A 19,416-nucleotide genomic window follows, 5' to 3' on the forward strand; every position below is an offset into this window, starting at 1 on the left:
GTATTGAATAACAAAATTATATGTTTTTCAACTGATTCAACCGTCTGTCATGCGGTATTTAAACTCATCACCTTACGTTATTTTAGATTTCTAGTTGCGTGTCACTGTGTGATAGCAATAATAATATATAAAATACACATCGACGTAACATCCGATATAAAATAAAATCGTGATCTGTACGTGATTTATTCTCGAATTGCCAACATTTGATTATATCCGTCGTCTTTCCTGCACGAACGCGAATAATGGCACCAAACGCAGACGCAGCCGCGGGAAGCCTGAAGTACTACAATGAAGATGATATCGTGATTTCCGGTATCTCTGGCCGCTTTCCGAATTGCGACACATTTGAAGAGTTCAAAGAAAAACTGTTCGACGGCACGGATATACTTGCCAAAGAACAAAGCAGGTGGCCAGATGGTAAGTTATTATTATATGGATTATAATTTATAGGTAATATTAGTTAGTATAAATTCGAAAGCGCGTAATTAATAATTATTCTGTTTTTGTTATTACTTGAATTATCATTAATAAGGCTGGGATTTTATTGCTCTAAAAAAATCCAGATAATGCCCTTATAACATTTTGTGTATGCTCTCAAAATTCAGAATAATGCACTAAAAAATGCACTTCATTTTTTTAATTTTAACAATTTCAACATAAATTCTAATATAAATTTGCTATAAATGACAATATGCAGTTCAAGGATTAAATTGATCATTTTGGAGTTCATTAAGAAAAAAAAAACATTTGTTTCCATAAATAATAATTATTTTATACGTTTAGATCATTTATTTATATTTTATCTTTAACTAAATAAATATATTTATACTTAAATATATTTATTTAGTTATAATATGTTAAATTAATTTAAAAATCATATAAAATAATTTTTTTTTTTAAATTCAAAAACTTTAAATTATCTAACCTTATTAAGATTGCAAAAGTGCAAAATAAGAACTTATTGTTCTAGTTCATAAATACGTAACGTGATGCATGTCATAAAAATATTGCTAAGTGCTTTGGAAAGCAAAAAAATTCCTCCTAACCGAAAGAAAGTTTAAAAAAAATTAAATAAAATTAAATAAAAGGTACGATCTCTATTTGATAGTATTAACCAATAACCACATCCTAACAAAATTAGAGTGAAAATTAAAGTATTATATAAAGAATTATGGGGGATACTATTGTATGCGGGTATGACGTCCTCTTAATTATTACTTTTTAATATTTATACATGGCTGGCTATTAAATAGAGATTTGATGTTGGTATTCATATCGAATTAAAAATCCGCAATTAATTTCTGATAGTCGTTCTCTGAGTTCAATACATAATGAATGTTTATAAAATTAATAATTAGTCAATTTTAAAATTATATATATTATCATCCCACTTACTGATCTATTTATAAGATATACTGATAAATAGTGTACGAGTAGAATGATCTATAGAGCGATATTATTTCACTCTTAATTTTTATTGTCAAAAAGTAGCCTTAATAAAATATGTATATCTAATTTAGTAGCACTATCCTGATTTTTAAATTTCTAAGTTAAATTTTTTTTAAATTAGAATTAAGACTTCACTTACTAAGGCAATTAATCTGGTACTGCCACTGGAAGGTGGTTTGCTGGTTGGAACACGTATTGTTTATGTGGTAAGGATTTGTTGCTAAAAATCTGGGTGGTCACTGGTCACCCATTCAGGAGCTAACAACACTAATAGCTAGTACGTACACTTAGAGCGTTTCTGCAGTTGAGCGTATGACCGCGTCACATCCCGCCACTTAGTTTAATTTATCTAAGAGATTTAATTTATATTACCTTTTATAATATAATATATTTATTAAATAATTTCAAGCAATTTCAATTAGGTACCCATGTGAAAGAAATATTATTAAATAAATAACATTATTATAGGTATTTGCGGTGCAGTAACCAAGATCGGAGCTCTCAACAATTTGACGAAATTTGATTCGACATTTTTCAATGTACATCCAAAACTGGCTGAAAGACTTGACCCACAAATACGTACTATGTTGGAGAGTACATACGAAGCATTTGTTGATGCTGGTAAGTATATAATATATATATATATATTTATTGTACATTACTAATATGGAATTCATAATAACCTGTTTAATTTGTTTCCAAAAAATCAAGACTAAATTAATATATTAACTCGACAGGTGTGAACCCGACATCTTTGAGAGGATCTAACACCGCAGTGGTAGTGGCGACAACGAACAACGATTATGCCGATTGGTGGTCTGCCGATCCCACCAGAGTAAACGGTTACGAGTTTTTGGGCTGTACCAGAACCATGTTCCCGAATCGTATTTCATACTCGTTCGATTTGAAAGGTAATAAAATGTAATAAAAATAGTAATAAGATGTTTATTTACATTTGTAAAATCGTATATAATTGTTGAGAATATAACAAATTAATTAACCATGTATATAAACTCATTCAATCGTTTCTACCCGTACCTACAGTTACAATATAATATAAAATATGAATAATGATACACAGAATAACAAATTTATCTAACAGTTATTTTGAAGTTAAAAATATAAATATTAATTAAAATACTATATTTTGAATTCACGCATACTATAAATTCGCTTATCGATGATCGAACTAAAATTTTATTGATCGCGTGTTTCAATATTTATTCCTTTTGAAAAACATTAAATCAATAGAATATAATACACGTGACGAATGACGGTGAGAAACTCATTCTTATAGAGTGATTTTCTGCGCGGGATGTTTAAGGAGATATCGCTTAGCAAGAAAGTTTCGATCGCTTGTCGTGTAAGTATATTAAATACATTTGTCATACGCCTTTTCAGGGCCCAGCTATGCTGTTGATTCCGGATCTTCAGGTAGTCTGGTGGCTTTTGAACACGCATATAGAATGCTCAAGACCGGAGTGGTAGATGGTGTAGTGGTCGCCGGGTGTTCATTGCTGCTCAATCCCGTGCTGTCTGTCATGTTGCAAAAAATGAACAGTGTGTCACCAGACGGTAAAAGCAGGCCTTTTGACGCATCGGGTAAGTACTGACTTTTGTCTTTATTGTGTTCTAGCGTTTCCGTAAAATTCATATGATAAAAGGTTAGGTAAACCTAATCTTGAAGCGTCTAATAAATAAATGTCAGGCTGTGAGGTTTTGGTATTTTATAAACACATAGGATTCAACACGACTTTCATCCATGATATCTGGAAAATCTATTGTTTATCAAACATATTTTAATGATTGGTGTTCCATAAAAAAATATTAATAATGTTTGAAATTTAAAAAAATCTATTGATCTATAAATATAATTCAAATCTTCATAAAAATGCTTTAGAAACTTGTATTATTGTACGTTTCACATTGAATATTACAATCTACCGATTTTGTCATGGTTATCATATTTTCAATAACCAATTTCAAATTTTTAATAGGATATATCAAATTGCATGAGCGCATAAACTCATAGGCCTAAGCTATAATAATGATAATTTTAATTAATATAATTATAATTAATATAATATATATTAATATGATGATCGTAATGTTTTAGGCCAAGGGACCGCCCGCAGCGACGCCGTCGTAATTGTGTACTTGCAGCGCGCCAAAAACGCCAAACGGGTGTATGCCACCGCAGTGAACGCGCGCACCAACACCGAAGGTTTTCGTTTAGAAGGAGCCATTTATCCGACCAATGTGCAACAAATCGAACTTTTTCGAGAAGTCTTAGACATCGCCAAAATCAGTCCGGCCGATGTCGACTACATCGAGAGCAGCGCCTGCGGCGACCAGGTATTTACTATAAAAAAATTTATGTTGGGTACCTAGTAATGTAACAACGTTGCTTTGTTTGCAACGCATTACATCATTCGTTAGAATTGTTTCCATGTATAGGTAACAAATTATAAGCTCGACAATATTATGGTCATTAACCAAATTAATTTTAACTTGTCACAGTTCAGTGTACAGTAAGTTTGAACCACATGTCTCTTTGTAAATTACAAAACAAGTTAATTAAATCAAATTTACTTTTAATTATATTTTAACAGAACGTTTTCTATGAATAGGTCTTGTAAACCGATGTTACATTTTTGTTTTCTGCGTATTAAAAAAAATATATTTTAATAGTTAAAAATTATTGATTGTTACATATTATATAAGTATAATAATTGTTAGGTAACAATTTATTGTCATTTGACTTAGTTTTCAAATTATAGTTACTTATAATATATTCCACTTGCGTTGCTTGTTGAAATTACGACAGTTAAATGAAATTTGAGAAATTATGCGAAAAAATAATAAATTTGTTCGCAACATAGTTATTTTTTTGATAAGTTTAGTAATTTCCATACAATTTTATTTGAGTAACGACTAACGAGTAAAGCAACTTCATTACTTTTAATTTAATTAACTTATCCAATACTGGCAGGTAATTACCCATATTTATATTTATATACATACTACCTACATATACCATATTCGCTACGCTTGGTTTTAAGGAATAGGAAATTAATTCTGTCATCATTCCAAAAAAATGCCCGGCTTTGAGTTATGTAAATTATATATTATTCATAAATTTGGCTTAAACGTGGTGCTAGTGGGTAGTGACACGCATATAGATTATTTTAATGGTATCAATGTGTGTGTACTGATAATATGGTTCAGTGGCATCGATACTAGTAAATCTCATTAGGACGGAGGTACTTGACATTTTTTTTTTTCATTACTTTCGAGTAGGTATAAAACTATTATAGCTCAACGAGTATGGTAAATTGTTTAATTTGAATATATAATAGTGAAATTAAAATAAACATAAATAGTTATTAGTGAATATGATATAATTGGGAATTAGACTAATGAGATAGAACTATGATGAACTATGGAAGGCAGTACGGCTGTAAGGAGAGAGATTAGAGAATTAATTAGTAAGGAAAGTTCTGAATTAAATTTGGAAAAAATGTGATCATTAGTGGAACACTTGACATTCAAACACAAATTTTGTTTTTGTCTACATTTTAGTTGGGTGACGCCCAGGAACTCAACGCCGTCACCGAAGTATACTGCCAGGACCGCACCAAACCACTGTTGATCGGATCCGTTAAATCAAACATGGGGGACGGCGAACCAGCTTCCGGACTTTGCGGCGTTGTCAAAACCGTGTTGGCCATGGAACGTCAGGAAATCCCACCGACGCTCCATTACAATGTCCCAAACCCCCGAGTTCCGGCCTTGAAAGACGGTCGACTGCTTGTCGTTAGTGAATCTTTGACGTGGAATGGGCGGTATGCAGCTGTGAACGCGGTGGGTATTGGTGGACACAATGCTCACGCCTTGCTGAAAGCCAATGAGAAACAAAAGCAGCCACAGCCCGAGGATCCCATTCCTCGGCTGGTCATCGGGTCTGCGAGAACCAAAAGCGCGATTAATTACATGTTGGACAAGGTGAGATAAATGACTCGTTTTTTTTTTATTAAATGTTAACTAAGAATTAACTATTTATTTTTATTGAAAAAATGTTTGTGCTTATATTTTTATATTTCTATAGCGTATTTTATTATATTATATCATTTTTACGGGGAAATTATTTACCTAATTGTATATTTGAACGTTATTTAGTAATGCTACAATTCACGAACCATGAATCAATAATTTTTCTTTATTACTAAATTTATGATTAAATTATTCTTCGTCATTGTAGATCGAAAGCATGCCTAGAGATCCTGAATATTACGGTCTATTATACGGCGTTCAGAGTCAAAATATTCCTGGTCACATTTACAGGGGGTATAGCATTCTTGGCGAGAACAGCCGTGAAGCAGTAGTGAGTACTTACATCATTATTAATATTATTTTGATTTCGCCGACAACTAATGTGGCTGGTTACGTATATTACGTTTTTTGTAAATAAAAAACCATTGATTTTGTCACTAGACCATTGGAGTAGGCAAACGTCAAGTGTGGTACGTCTTCTCTGGAATGGGAAGTCAATGGACAGGTATGGGCCGTGACCTGTTGGCTCTGCCGCCATTCCGTGTATCGATCGAAAAGTCCGCCAACACGTTGAAAAATCTCGGGTTGGATCTCTACGCCATTTTTAACTCAAATGACAAGACGGTTTTCGACAACGTATTAAATTCGTTCGTAGGAATTGCTGCAATACAGGTACGGAAATTTTTGCAGTCCAATGTCATAGGTCCAAACACTATTTCGTCTAAAAACTTTTGTCCAAACTTCAATGCAATTATGTGAAAAGTACATCAAGGTTTATCTAAGTATCTATTTTAAATTCTCATTAGACCTTGATAGCAATAGAAGTTTACCTATTGCTACTTATTCATTTAAGAGTTGAGCAGATGAATAAATAATAATTTAGATAATGCTACTTCTTGAGAAAATTATAAATCTTCATTTATTTGACAGCCGCCGCCTTGCAAATTATAATTCAGAGCAACCTATTTGGAGATTTAAAAAAAATTGAAACTACCATTTTACTGTTTTAATTGTATTTTAATAAAACCACTTTTCCAACTATGTAAAAATGCTATCAAAACTAGAAAAGTTAGCTATCTGTATCACTACAAACTTCACGCTTTTACGATTCATATAATAGAAAAGGTAAATATATTTTAAATGGAAAAAAATAATTAGTCAATACTGATTGGATAGGTGCATTCCAGATGGATCCCATCCATTGTTTGTTGATTCTCAGACGATCTAAAAAGATTTCACAAATACGTAAATTCTCTAACGGCTCCGAATTCAACCACAAAATATCTTTATAACTTACTTGACATATAACATTTTAAAAAACACACATATTTTTAACCACGCTCCTTTTTAAATAGTCAACAAACAGAGAATAAAATGTTTTGTCAAAAAGGGAGCTGTTAAGTAATAGCTGTTTGTACAATGGAAAACGTTTGCATATCAACCTTTTTTGAAAAACAGAAGCCCTTTGAGAAAAATGGGAATTGGATAAAATTAATTGTAGTAGTAAAAAAAATAATATTGGACTAAATATCACGCTGAATAAAAATTATTATTGGACGAAATTACTGTTGGACTTAGTTCTCTGGATTTAACCGTCTATCAACCGGAATGAATTATATTGTAGTAATGCTAATACGAAGTGCGTGGGCAATATATATGTATTTATTTCTTTTTACTCAAGTATGATTTATATATTTATGTAATGTATGCCCTTCAATATATTTTATTGGTTACTATGTACTAACGGAATTTGATACACTATATATTTTTCATAATAACTTGATGATTTATAATTACAATTAAACGATTATTTTTTTCATTTAATAGATCGCGTTGGTAGATGTGCTCACCACTGTCGGTATCACGCCAGACGGAATCGTGGGGCACTCGGTCGGAGAGTTGGCCTGCGCATATGCCGATGGAACGTTGACAGCCGAACAGACCATTATTGTTGCCTACTGGAGAGGCCGCAGTCTCTTAGATCTGAACTTGCCACCCGGTGCAATGGCAGCAGTCGGTAAGTCATAACTCAATTGAAAAGTTTTATATTTTTGTTTAAATTATTTTTTTCAAACTGTAAACTGTAACTTTTAATTAATAATAATAAAAAAAAGACTAAAATCTAATTAATATTAATGTTTCAAACTGCAAATAATATGCAATACCTATATATATATATATAGTGCAAAAACAAATATTTTCATTTTTAATAATTTATTTGACTTTTGATTCATGATGATTATTATTAGAATTCGGATAATTTTTTTCTTTTATGAATGTTGATCTTAGGCAGGCCTCTATATCATATTTTCGGCTCTGGTACAGAACTAAATTAGGGCCTTGAACATTTTGCTAATATGTATATTGGAGTAATTTTGAAGTAATTATTTACATCGGGCCCCAGTGCCATCGGTCCTTCTGATTCCCTCTTTTGTGGTCCCTTTTCCTAGTAATAATTTGACTCTTATTTCCGGAAGCAAATTATTCTTAAATTATAACCCTTGACAACCATTTTCGATAAAAAAAATGATACGTATTTAGTAATTATAGGCATACTGCCTTTGACTAGAAAAATAATTTAAGAAATTGAATAAAAATAATACTAACATAATTTCATTTTAAGTATTATTTTAACAGTTTTTTAATAATTTATAATTTTATTAAAAAAAATTAACATTGCATTTATGCATTTTTAAACATTTTGAGTTGAAGTTTTTGTATATTCTGTTGGTTTTTAATGCATTAAAGTATATATAAATATCTGTTTTATAGAGCACATATTTCAAATCATTGTTGTATTTCAAGTTTCAATTTTTTAATTGATATATTTCGTTAATTTTAAGGTTTGTCTTGGGAGGAGGCCAATGCTCGAGTTCCTTCCGACATCGCCGTGGCTTGCCATAACAGTGAAGACGGTGTCACGATTTCCGGGCCACCAGACTCAATCGCACAATTTGTGGAACAATTAAAATCTGAAGGCGTGTTTGCAAGAGAAGTAAACAGTTCTGGAATCGCATTCCATTCATGGTACATCGCTGCAGCGGGACCGGTATTCAAGAAGAAAGTCGCTGGCGTACGTTAAATTATAGTTTTAATTACAAAAAAAAAACCATTATGAAAGAATTAAATAATTTACACAAATGCAAATAAAATATAGATCATATCAAACCCGAAAATGAGGTCATCTAAATGGATCAGTACGTCTATTCCGGAATCCAGGTGGCACGAACCGTTGGCGCAATTTTCGTCAGTGGCATACCACGTAAACAACCTGGTATCTCCGGTTTTGTTCAATGTGAGTGTAAAAATCACGAAAATCAAAATCATATTGATTGCTCTGTTTTATTTTGTTTGTTTTTTTTTTTTAAATACGTTTCAGAGTGCATTAAAACACGTACCTGACAACTCTGTGGTCATCGAAATCGCACCACATGCATTACTCCAAGCAATACTGAAACCAAGCGTTGGCTCCAAATGTACGCACGTAGGTCTGGTGCGAAGAAATCACTCGACGGTAGTGAATTTGTTGTCTAGCATTGGAAATCTGTTCAACGCCGGTCTACAGCCAAAAATAGAAAACCTCTACCCGCCAATCAGCTATCCCGTGTCTAGGGGCACACCATCGCTGCAACCATTAGTCGAATGGGATCATTCTGACGATTGGGATGTGATTACTTTTATTGAAAACGAAGTCACGTCGTCTGGCGAAGTCAAACTAGAAGTGGACACTGAAAACGACACATACAACCACCTAAGAGGCACCTACATTGATGGTGTCGAATCCCTTCCATACGCATCATACCTCGTAAGTTTGATGCAAAGTATTTATTTCGACGAAACTTTAAAACTTTTATACAATTCTAATTCATGACGAAAATGTCTTTGATGTTTGTAATTTAATTCAAAATCAATACAATTAATATTTATATATTATAACCGTATTAATATTATGTTAACATACGCAATAGGCAGATGTAAAAAAAAACCACGTTGTTTTGTCATATGAAAGAACAAAACTGTATTATTTTCCTTTTTTCGAATTCAAGTATAAAAAATATATATCAATCATGTATAAAATATGTTATGATCCTCACAACAAATATTGAACGATTTACATTTTTTAGACATTCGTGTGGAACGCTCTAGCTAAATTGCAGCTGTCATCTGTTGACAAACTCCCAGTTGTTTTTGATAATGTTCAATTCTTCAAAACATTGCCTATCCCAGAAAGTGGTAAGTTGATTATAAATAAACATTTTTAATATTAATTGATTGATAAAGTATAGTTTTTAAAATTTTTTTTAGGAAAATTCAGTTTCATCATTAACATTTTGGCTGGTAGTGGAGAATTTGAAATTCGTGAGAATGAATCCGTTGTAGCGTCAGGTTTCATTCATATCCAAAAATCCGACGAACAGATTCAATTGCCAGAGCTTAAATCATACGAAGTAGATCAGTTATCTACTGCTGATGTTTATCAAGAACTTATATGCAAAGGTTATAAGTACAACAAAAGCTTCCAGAGCATCAACTTGGCTAGTAACAATGGTATATTGATTATAATAATATTTATTAATTCACTTATTTGTACAATTATTGGAATATGATGTTAATTAATAATTATAATTGTTGTTTTTGTAGGTAATTGTGGACGTATCGCTTTTGATGGGAAGTGGGCACCATTTTTAGAATCGTTGTTGCAACTTCACCTATTAAAACTCGACACTAGAGATCACTACGCCATTAAATACTTATTCAAATTGAGCATTTATCCAGATAAACAACAAAAATCTGTGGTTTCTAATAGTAATATTATCAATTTACCTTATTATCACTTTCAATGCATCACTTCAAAATGTCATAATCTGAGTTTGTTTATCAACAGGCGCGTCGTTTAGTGTTTATGAAAACATTGGCGTAATTAAATCCGCTGGAGTTGAAATTAGAGACATCAGGTCGACATTGGTCCCCATCCGAAAAGAATTACAACAACATTTTGATTTGGAATCGTATATATTTTTGCCATTCATGTTGGACGAAGTACGTAAACTATTAAAAAAAATATTTTCGTTTCAGCCATAATGTGTTTAAAATCATTTATAATTAATCTTTTTATACGTTTTATTAGCCTGTTAGTGAACCACTCAAGAATATCGTACAAATTGTATTGGAAAACGCTTACGAACCTTTTGATGTGTCAGAAGTAATTACTTCAGTACAACAAGAAATTTTAGTTCCGCAAATTTTAAATTTGGTCAACACAAAATCTTCATTCAATGTGAGTGTGACTTACTGATATAATATTATAATTCACGAATTTTTTTTTTGAAAAATTAGTAATATAATATAATAACGAAATCGTGTATACTAAATACTGTTGTAGATCAACGCTAATGTGTATGCTAAAGACATAAGCCAATATCAATCCCAGAAATTCATTTCTTACTATGAACAAGACTTGACATCCAGTGCTTTGGAAAAACCATCATTCTTTGTTGTAACAAACGGTGCCATTGGCAACAAACAACTACTGAACAATATACTATCGGGTGTCGAAAACAGAGGTTTCTTGCTCACCGTAGAACGTCAATTTGATTCAAAATTCAGACAAGTAGGAGTTGACGTAATTGCTAAGTACTCAGACGGTCAAAATGTATACATTTTGTTAAAAAAGGTAATTTTGTGTATTCGTGTATTGATTTTTATTGAAAAGTACATTTAAACTATATTTCTTTTAAAATTTAATTTTAGAACATCGATGTGCCCACTCCAATTACAGTATCTGTTGGAAATTCATTCTCCTGGGTTGAATCATTGAAACAGAAAATTCAAAACGTTAACAATGACAATCGAGATATTTTTTTGATCAGTCAAAACTTGGAAAACACTGGAGTGATTGGATTGACAAAGGGTTTGAGACAAGAACCAAATGGAAAATTTGTCAAGTATTTCGAAATTTTACGTTAATAATAATTTAAACAATTAATTTTTCATATCTCTCAATAAACAAAATGTTTTGCTTATATATTTATATTATCATTTCATTATTAGATGTGTGTCAATTAAAGATAACAAGGCGCCCTTGTTCTCCGTATCAACTCTAGTATATCAAGAACAACTCAAGAAAGGATTGGCCGTCAATATGTTTTTGGGCGGTGTTTGGGGTACGTGCATGTTCGCCCCGTACAAACAAGCTAAAGTCCAGGTAGAACACGCTTACATAAACACCACAAAATCTGGCGATGTCAACAGTTTACAATACATAGAAGGGAAACTATCAACTTTCAAGTGAGTTTTTATAATATATCATATTTTGTAAAGGTTTTGTTATTATTTTACATTTGATTTTTTTCATATTTTCGTATTCGAAAAATAACCACACTTACAAAATACCTACATAAATTAGTGTAATGGTGTTATTAGTTAACTTTTTAAAAGTATTTATATAAATACTTATGATTTTTTTAGATTTAATACCCACCAATTAGTACAAACATAATTATATCTTAATGTATAATGTTTATTACTTTAATTGAAACAAGTATATTTTTATATACCTAATCAATATACTTTTACTTCAAATAATTATACAATATACATACCATGTACCTACTTAACATATTAGAAATTAGAAATTTATATTAAAATTTCATAGAAATATTCGTTGTTTGATTTTCTAAAAAAAATTTCAAAATTATTTGAGTATTCATTTTTTAAATTATTTATAATAAGTACTTAAAGAAAAAAATTTTCCTCAGTATTTAACAACTAATAAGTAATATTTTGTTTATAATCAGCCCTAAAGAATATCCAGATTATGATCTATATTACCCGTACTACGTTCCACTTAATGGTTTGGATGTTAAAATGGTAAACGGCACCATTCCGTGTAACGGAATTTCTGGAGATATAGCGCAACAAGTAAGAAACTACATTGTAATAACTATTCATTACTTAATCTTGTATAAACAATATGCATACATATATATCACCGGTTGAAGATCTAAACTTTATGATGCTAAAATTACTAAAAAAATTTAGGGTAGCTACCTTGGTATGGAATTTGCTGGACGCTGTGCTAACGGTAAAAGAATAATCGGTTTAGTACCCGGTGGAGCTTTGGCCACTTCAGTTCTAGCACATAAAGATCTCGTCTGGTCTGTGCCTGATGAGTGGTCTCTGGAAGAAGCTTGTACTGTGCCGAGGACTTACAGCCTAGTAAGTATTATTGCAATGTTTTTCGTTTATTATTATTATTATTAAAATTTTTATCGCGTTGTCTGTATCATTTTTATATTTGTTGAGGCTTACTATGCGCTTGTGGTGCGGGGAAACGTCCAACCAGGTGAATTCGTGTACGTGCACGCCGGCGCTAGTGGAATAAGCATTGCTGCCATCGCTGTGATTCTCGAATTAGGAGCCACCCCGTATGTAGGAGTATTCAACAAGGAGCAAATAGTGTTCTTGAAAACACGATTCCCGCAAGTATGTCTTTAAGGTTATTAGTAATAGGATACGTAATAACTTACTCGTATTACGAGTACTTTAAAGTACTAAACTGTATGGTTTTCAGTGCTAGATCTTGGTAGGGTAGACACCGGTGCTCCTGGATAACGGTTATGTACTTATAAAAGGGTACCACAAAGTTTACTAAATTAAATATTAAAGTGGATTCAAGAAAAAAAAATTGTATTTATGAATTTAATATTATTTTTAAATTGTATACTTGTTCGCATATCGTAAATGTGTAGATAATTAAAATGTCGTAATTTTTTTATCGTTTGAAATATGGCACCTAAATACTCTAAATCTATAATTGACTTTGTTGTGTTTTTATTACCATTGCTATTTTCTGATCATACAGCTGAACGATGACAGTTTTGCTGATCTGGCTAATGGTGGATTTGAGCAACATCTACTGGAGCAGACCCAAGGCCAGGGGGTTGATCTGATATTCGATACGTATTCCGCAATCGACAAGCGCCAAGAGTTCGTTAACTCTTTGTCCGAGTACGGTCGCCTCGTGGACTTTGAAGTGTTCGCACCAGTGTCTGATTCATTAGGGGTGTCCGGAAACTTGAAGAGTATAACGTATAGCAAGATCTCGTTTAGCACCATTCACTTTTCACCATCAGAAATAAAATATATACAAAGACTTGTTAGTCAAGGTATCCGGAATAAGAAAGTACAACCACTGGCAACCACTGTTTTCCCAGCAAGCCAGGTAGTCGATGCGTTTAAGTACAATGCTAGTTGTGCCGCCAACTTAGGAAGGACTGTAGTTGAAATCCGCAAAGAGGAAGATAAGGTGAACGCAGTTCCGGTCAAGATAACCGTCGCTGCGTGCCCGAAATTTTTCTATTCCTCTGAAAAAACGTTCGTCATTAGCGGTGAGTTTTCGACCATTCTTATGGGTATTTTATTTTAAAAGTAGGAGGAAAACAACATTTTCATTTTAAACACTTTCCGTTATCATTTTCGTCGTTGTAGGAGATGAAGAAAGTTTAAGCTTGGAATTGATTCAACATCTAGCAAATAGAGGTGCTCGCAAATTTGTTTTAGTATCGAAAATGAACAACAAACCACAGTCCGGCTTTAAGACGTTGACATTGAGACGGTTGAAGAGCAAAAACGTGACCGTAGTCCTGTCGTTTTCAGACCCATCGACAGTGAGAGGTGCTGAAGACATATTAAGAGAAGCGGTAGCTCTTGGTACGGTGTCTGGTATTTATCACATAACCACCGTAAGTACTTTTTGAATTTATGTTACCCGAAAATATCACGATTTAAACGTTATGTCTCGCGTACGTGAACAGGCTCCGGAAACCAAACACTTGCAATCGCTGAGCGAAAACGATTTTACATCGACGAAAAAGGCCGTATCTGAAGTAGTTGCCAATCTAGACACACTGAGCAGAAAGTTGATTCCCAGTGTAGAATCGTTCGTTGTGCTCGCTCCGGCTGTCGCGTCACGTGGAGCTAAAGCCAAGTCCAACTACGTTTTTGCGAATGCGGACGTGTTCAGGATCTCTGAAGTTCGCAAAATTTCTAGCTACCCCGCAGTGAGTACCTATTGACATTTTTTTCCGTCATCATTTTGATATTATCTATTTGAAAAATTACTTTTACGATTTACAAACACTACGTTATTGTTTTCAGGTGGTCATAGAATACGGCGCAATCGATGGATGTTCGGACACGTTCAACAGTCCAAATTTCAAACCGTCGTCGATTGTTTCGGCGCTAAGCATCCTGGACGAAGTCATCAAACAGCCACAGAACCCGACTGTCGTGTCGTACACGAAATTCAGCGGTCCGAATAATGACGATACAGATGCAGCGACTCCACTGTTGTTGACAATTGCCAAGATTTTTGGTAATATTTTAGGGATTGTTTGAAGAGCTTTTAAACTTAAAGTAATTAGAGTGGTACCACTGAAATATTTTAATGCATTTTATTTGGAATCTAGACATAGTGTATAAAACGCCTGATAGCTAAATGTGTAGAGAAAATTATTTATTTATTTAAAATAATTTTAAGTAGGTATTAATAATTTTTTGTATGGTTCAGTTAGGTAATAACTGATGTTAATACGTGGTACTAAAGTCAGATATCACGAGTTGAACTTGAAACTGTAGGATATCAGAATTATATTAACATTTAGTTCAGAGCCCTACTATTTTATTAAAAACTTAGAAAGTAATCTATCTCGGTGCTAACCATAATCCTATTACTTTTATCGATCATCTACCTTGAACCGTATATTATAATATTATTATATCACATAATTTATATTGTGTTTCGTCAACAGGCTACAAGGCTCTATCCAAAATCGAACAGACGTTCAATCTCGCTCAGCTCGGCCTGGACACGTTTCTCGCTCCACGCGTCCAAGAAGCCATACGGCAACAAACCAATGTGGTCGTGGAAATCGAAGAACTGAGAAAAATGACATTCCCGGATCTCCGAGCAAAGATCATCGATTTACTTGCTTGAAATACAGTGCATTTATCATTACACCGTTGTTAGACTTCATTGTTATTAATTGTATTTTATTTCAACGAGCACGTGTAATGCTGTAAACTTTTAAATAAACCAAATGCAAAATAGTAATAGAAATTACGTTGTTTTTAATACCGTTTTGATTATTTTACTTTCAGTCCAATTACGTGCGGGTGTTTCAAACTACAGATTAACCGCGTTATCATTCATTTTCATTATATCAAAACAACTCATAATATCAATAATAGGTACCTATCATATAGTTCATATTTCTTCAACAATTGTTACATGCTTGATTCAAGATTTTTCTGTAGTCTATTTTTCAAAATAAATATAAACACATTAACTCAAATTATTAAGGATTAAATAAATATGACTTGTTATTTTTTAATTTTCCCTAACAAGACTTATGAGAAACTCTGTCACTTTGAATTTAACTTTCAAGTTTTTAACTGATCAAAACTGTTTTATAGGCTATAATTTAAAAAAAAAAAACTAATAAAAATAGAAATTGCCTTATGCCTATCAATATTTTCAAAATTTTCAAAATATTTTGAATATTACATGGTGTATACAAAAATAATTATCATTTCTTATACACCATGTAAAATTATATAAATAACAGATAGAGATTTGTGTATCTGTGTTTTTTATTTTTAGAATTGCACAGAAACCCATAATAGATTTTGTCAAAAAATTTAATTTAATTTAATTTTTTTTCTGTTTGTCTAGATACTTTTGATAGCTATTATGAACTTTCAATTCTTAACTCTCAAAGGTATTAACTAGATTTACTTTTCACCAGAAAAGTTAATGGAGTTTAAAATTGAAGCATGATTTCGACAACTTACTGTGAAACTTACAGACCAAAAAAAAAAAATCCCATCATTCTAACATCAATATATTAAATCAAAACATTCACATCATTCCGATCAGAACCTAAAGTTGTAAAATTTAAAACAATAATTAATTTATATTTTTCAAACAAAAATTAAAAAAATATATTTTACATATTATATCATAACCCTTGCAAAGATTATATTAAGTTATATTATCAGAATGATTATTCATCTACAATAATTGTTAAAACAGTATTCGAAAAATAATTTGTTCTCGGAATAAATAAATAAATCTATATTATATAATAATATAACAATTTTTAACATGCGCTTTTTTGTAGTGCCAATACTAATAACTCCGCCTGTATACATATAGTAAAGAAAAAAGAAATATAATATTATCATTGAAGAATAGAAGGATATTGTTGGCTCATGTGCTAAAGTTGCACAAAATAAAACTGTACTCAATGCAATATGTCGTGGTTATTATAGGTGAAATACGAAAATAGTAATGCAGCAGTGATGTAATCTGTTCAGTAAAATAAAATTCAAAAACATAATTTTCCCGGTCGAAGTAAAGTATGATACAAAGTATAAATCTTATAAAATAAAATAGTAGTTTTTCTCGTATATACCAGTGAAAAAGAACAAGCATAAACGCCAATACCAAATTGCGTGGACTCAAAGGCGATAAGAAATCCAATGTTTTAGAATGTGTTGATTTTACAATCAAAACAATATTTCCGGTCGAATTTTGACCGATGAACTATTATAGATTGATTAGGTAATGCGTTCATTAAAAAGAAAAACTTTCAAACTAATGTAAGTACTGTGCTTATAATTTATACAGGCTGTATTTTGTTTTGTAATATTTACAACTGATTATAATATATTAATTAATGCCAAGGAATAATAGTTAAAAATTAAAACTAGGAATATAATACATATACCTTACCTACCAACATATGGTGAACAATTCTCTTTGAAAATAATAATATTGATTTATAAAAAACGTATACACACGTGTATTATATAAAAATTCTTATTAAAATAATATGGTTAATAACTTTATCATATTATATTGAACATAAAATCGAAATACTCTAGGTGTCACATTTTTTACGCATTTATAATTTTGCATGCGAATTATAATGACCTTATTATCAAATGTGATTTAACAAACGTTTCCAATATCTCATATATTATAAGTACATCATAATATCATGTCAGTATAATATAATATATTATTCCATAATGCAAATTATTTAAGGTATTTTATCATATATTAAGAAGACGTATTTCCAGACTTTGTAAATTCATTAAATAATTATTTTTTAATAATAAAGTGACTAATAATTTAAAAATAACATCGTCGGAATTTATAATCGTTTTAAGTGTTTCAGCCAGTGTCTTATGAGATTACTTATTTTTCATTTACCTATTAATCCTATTACTACGAGAACGCACTAAATTGTTTTCTCTTTCTGGCCCATGATCAACATGGACAAACCTATTTACGCAGAATCATTATTTCTATGTTTTTAAAGATAAAGAATAATATTTTTGAGGGAATGACAAATCGATATTATATTTTATTGTTATTTGATTTTGTATTTGACTTTCAAAATAACAAACAAATTTTGTAAATTTAAATGCCGTTTAAATGGTTTTTTTTTTTTGGTGAAAATATCTAAACGAATCGATATATCATTCCCTCAAAAATATTATTATCTATATTTTTTGTAATGGGTGGTTTTACTCCAGGATTACTTAAAAACATAGAAAAATAATTCCGTAAATACATTTTAGATTCTGAGCGGAGCGATGAATGTATTGATTTTACCATGATGTGTGTTTTTATTATTATTTTTTTTGCGTCTGTCATCACGTTTTGGGGCAGTAAAAATGATTCGATTTTTGACTTCAGTACCTCGTTCGATCAGAAAGTGAATCTAGTTGGTACTTTTGGGGGTCAAAAGTAAAAATTTCCTAATACTTTTCTAAATAATCGAGAAAAACAAACTAAAAATTAAGGGAAAAACAGGAAATTTTACGCACACTTATTTTTCGACAAAATCGATTTTGGTTTTTGATGTAACTTTAAAACAAATGAAATTTTAAAATTAAATTTAACATGAAATTTTCACCGAATGTTTATATAAGTATATTCTATCCACCATGCAATTTGTCAAACATTTTCGACTTAAGTTGAACTATTCATAGGCATTTGAAATTTTCAATCATTATTAGTTTTTTTTAAATTAATATCGATAAAAATTTATTTGTTTGGCAGAAAAGCTTGAAAATTTAATACAAGGCTCTTAACATACTGTTACAATAGCAGTTGAAAAATAAAAGAAATTCATAGTCACAATTTTTTTATAAGCATTCAAAGTTTGAATTTTGACAAAATACGTAAAAATCACAAAAATTCGCAAATTATGTTAAGCCATAAATTCATAAAAAATTTTCTTTTTAAATCTAAGATTTGAAAATTTTAAACAAGATTCCTTACAAGTTTGTCAATCTTTATCACAAGAAAAATATCCACCGGAAATTCAAATTAAATTTTTAATCTTTTCGTAACACTATAGTTATTCCAAATAATTATTCATATGCCATATTACTATATTAGAAACAACAATAATGTGTAATGTATATTAAACTATTAAAATAAATCATTATTGCCATCATCAAGTTCATCACAGAGACAGAACTACAAAATAAAATATGAAAATTGTAAACAATATAGTTGTCAATAATGTAATCTCAACCCAGGGTATATTTCGTTTAATAATAATAAAAAAAAAAATCATTATTAATAACATAATAATTAATGCAGTGTTTTTGGCAAAAATTTAGTTCAACCTTACATCGTAAGATAAATTACTATAAAGAAAGAAAAAAGGAAAGACATTCCAACTAGTATTAAAATTAAAAATTATTATTGAATTTTATTATTAGCCTAACATTATGGCCGAATTTAAAGTTTCTACGGGGTTGATATTTATTCTGTTCATCGGATGACAAAACGTTTTCACTTAAAATCACGGTACCTATATATAACGT

At 31.2% G+C, this 19,416-nt stretch overlaps 1 protein-coding gene across 1 annotated transcript; it reads left to right on the top strand.

Moving 5' to 3' along the window:
* Positions 1-84: 84 nt before the first annotated feature.
* On the top strand, positions 85-15,625 carry LOC107172899 (fatty acid synthase-like). The gene is made up of 28 exons (XM_089222454.1): positions 85-420; positions 1,921-2,073; positions 2,190-2,363; positions 2,854-3,054; positions 3,569-3,807; positions 5,035-5,457; positions 5,714-5,836; positions 5,947-6,177; positions 7,333-7,522; positions 8,349-8,578; positions 8,663-8,800; positions 8,885-9,310; positions 9,630-9,738; positions 9,811-10,053; positions 10,147-10,311; positions 10,391-10,545; positions 10,634-10,783; positions 10,889-11,179; positions 11,257-11,450; positions 11,557-11,793; positions 12,303-12,426; positions 12,547-12,723; positions 12,811-12,990; positions 13,370-13,895; positions 13,996-14,249; positions 14,322-14,567; positions 14,665-14,881; positions 15,318-15,625. The coding sequence occupies exons 1-28, from the start codon at positions 246-248 to the stop codon at positions 15,500-15,502; spliced, it is 6,156 nt and encodes a 2,051-aa protein (XP_089078580.1). The 5' UTR covers positions 85-245; the 3' UTR covers positions 15,503-15,625.
* The last annotated feature ends 3,791 nt before the right edge of the window (positions 15,626-19,416 follow it).

Source organism: Diuraphis noxia, unplaced genomic scaffold (genome assembly GCF_037042655.1).
Source record: "Diuraphis noxia isolate RWA-SAM2 unplaced genomic scaffold, SU_Dnox_SAM2 contig0003, whole genome shotgun sequence".
NCBI classification, from domain to species: Eukaryota; Metazoa; Arthropoda; class Insecta; order Hemiptera; family Aphididae; genus Diuraphis; species Diuraphis noxia.

Bases quoted from the DNA above. Each gene is read 5' to 3' on its own strand.
- LOC107172899 (XM_089222454.1), top strand. From the start codon at position 246: ATGGCACCAAACGCAGACGCAGCCGCGGGAAGCCTGAAGTACTACAAT. The intron at 10,784-10,888 runs GTGAGTGTGACT...ATACTGTTGTAG, and splicing joins ACACAAAATCTTCATTCAAT to ATCAACGCTAATGTGTATGC. The intron at 12,991-13,369 runs GTATGTCTTTAA...CTGATCATACAG, and splicing joins TGAAAACACGATTCCCGCAA to CTGAACGATGACAGTTTTGC.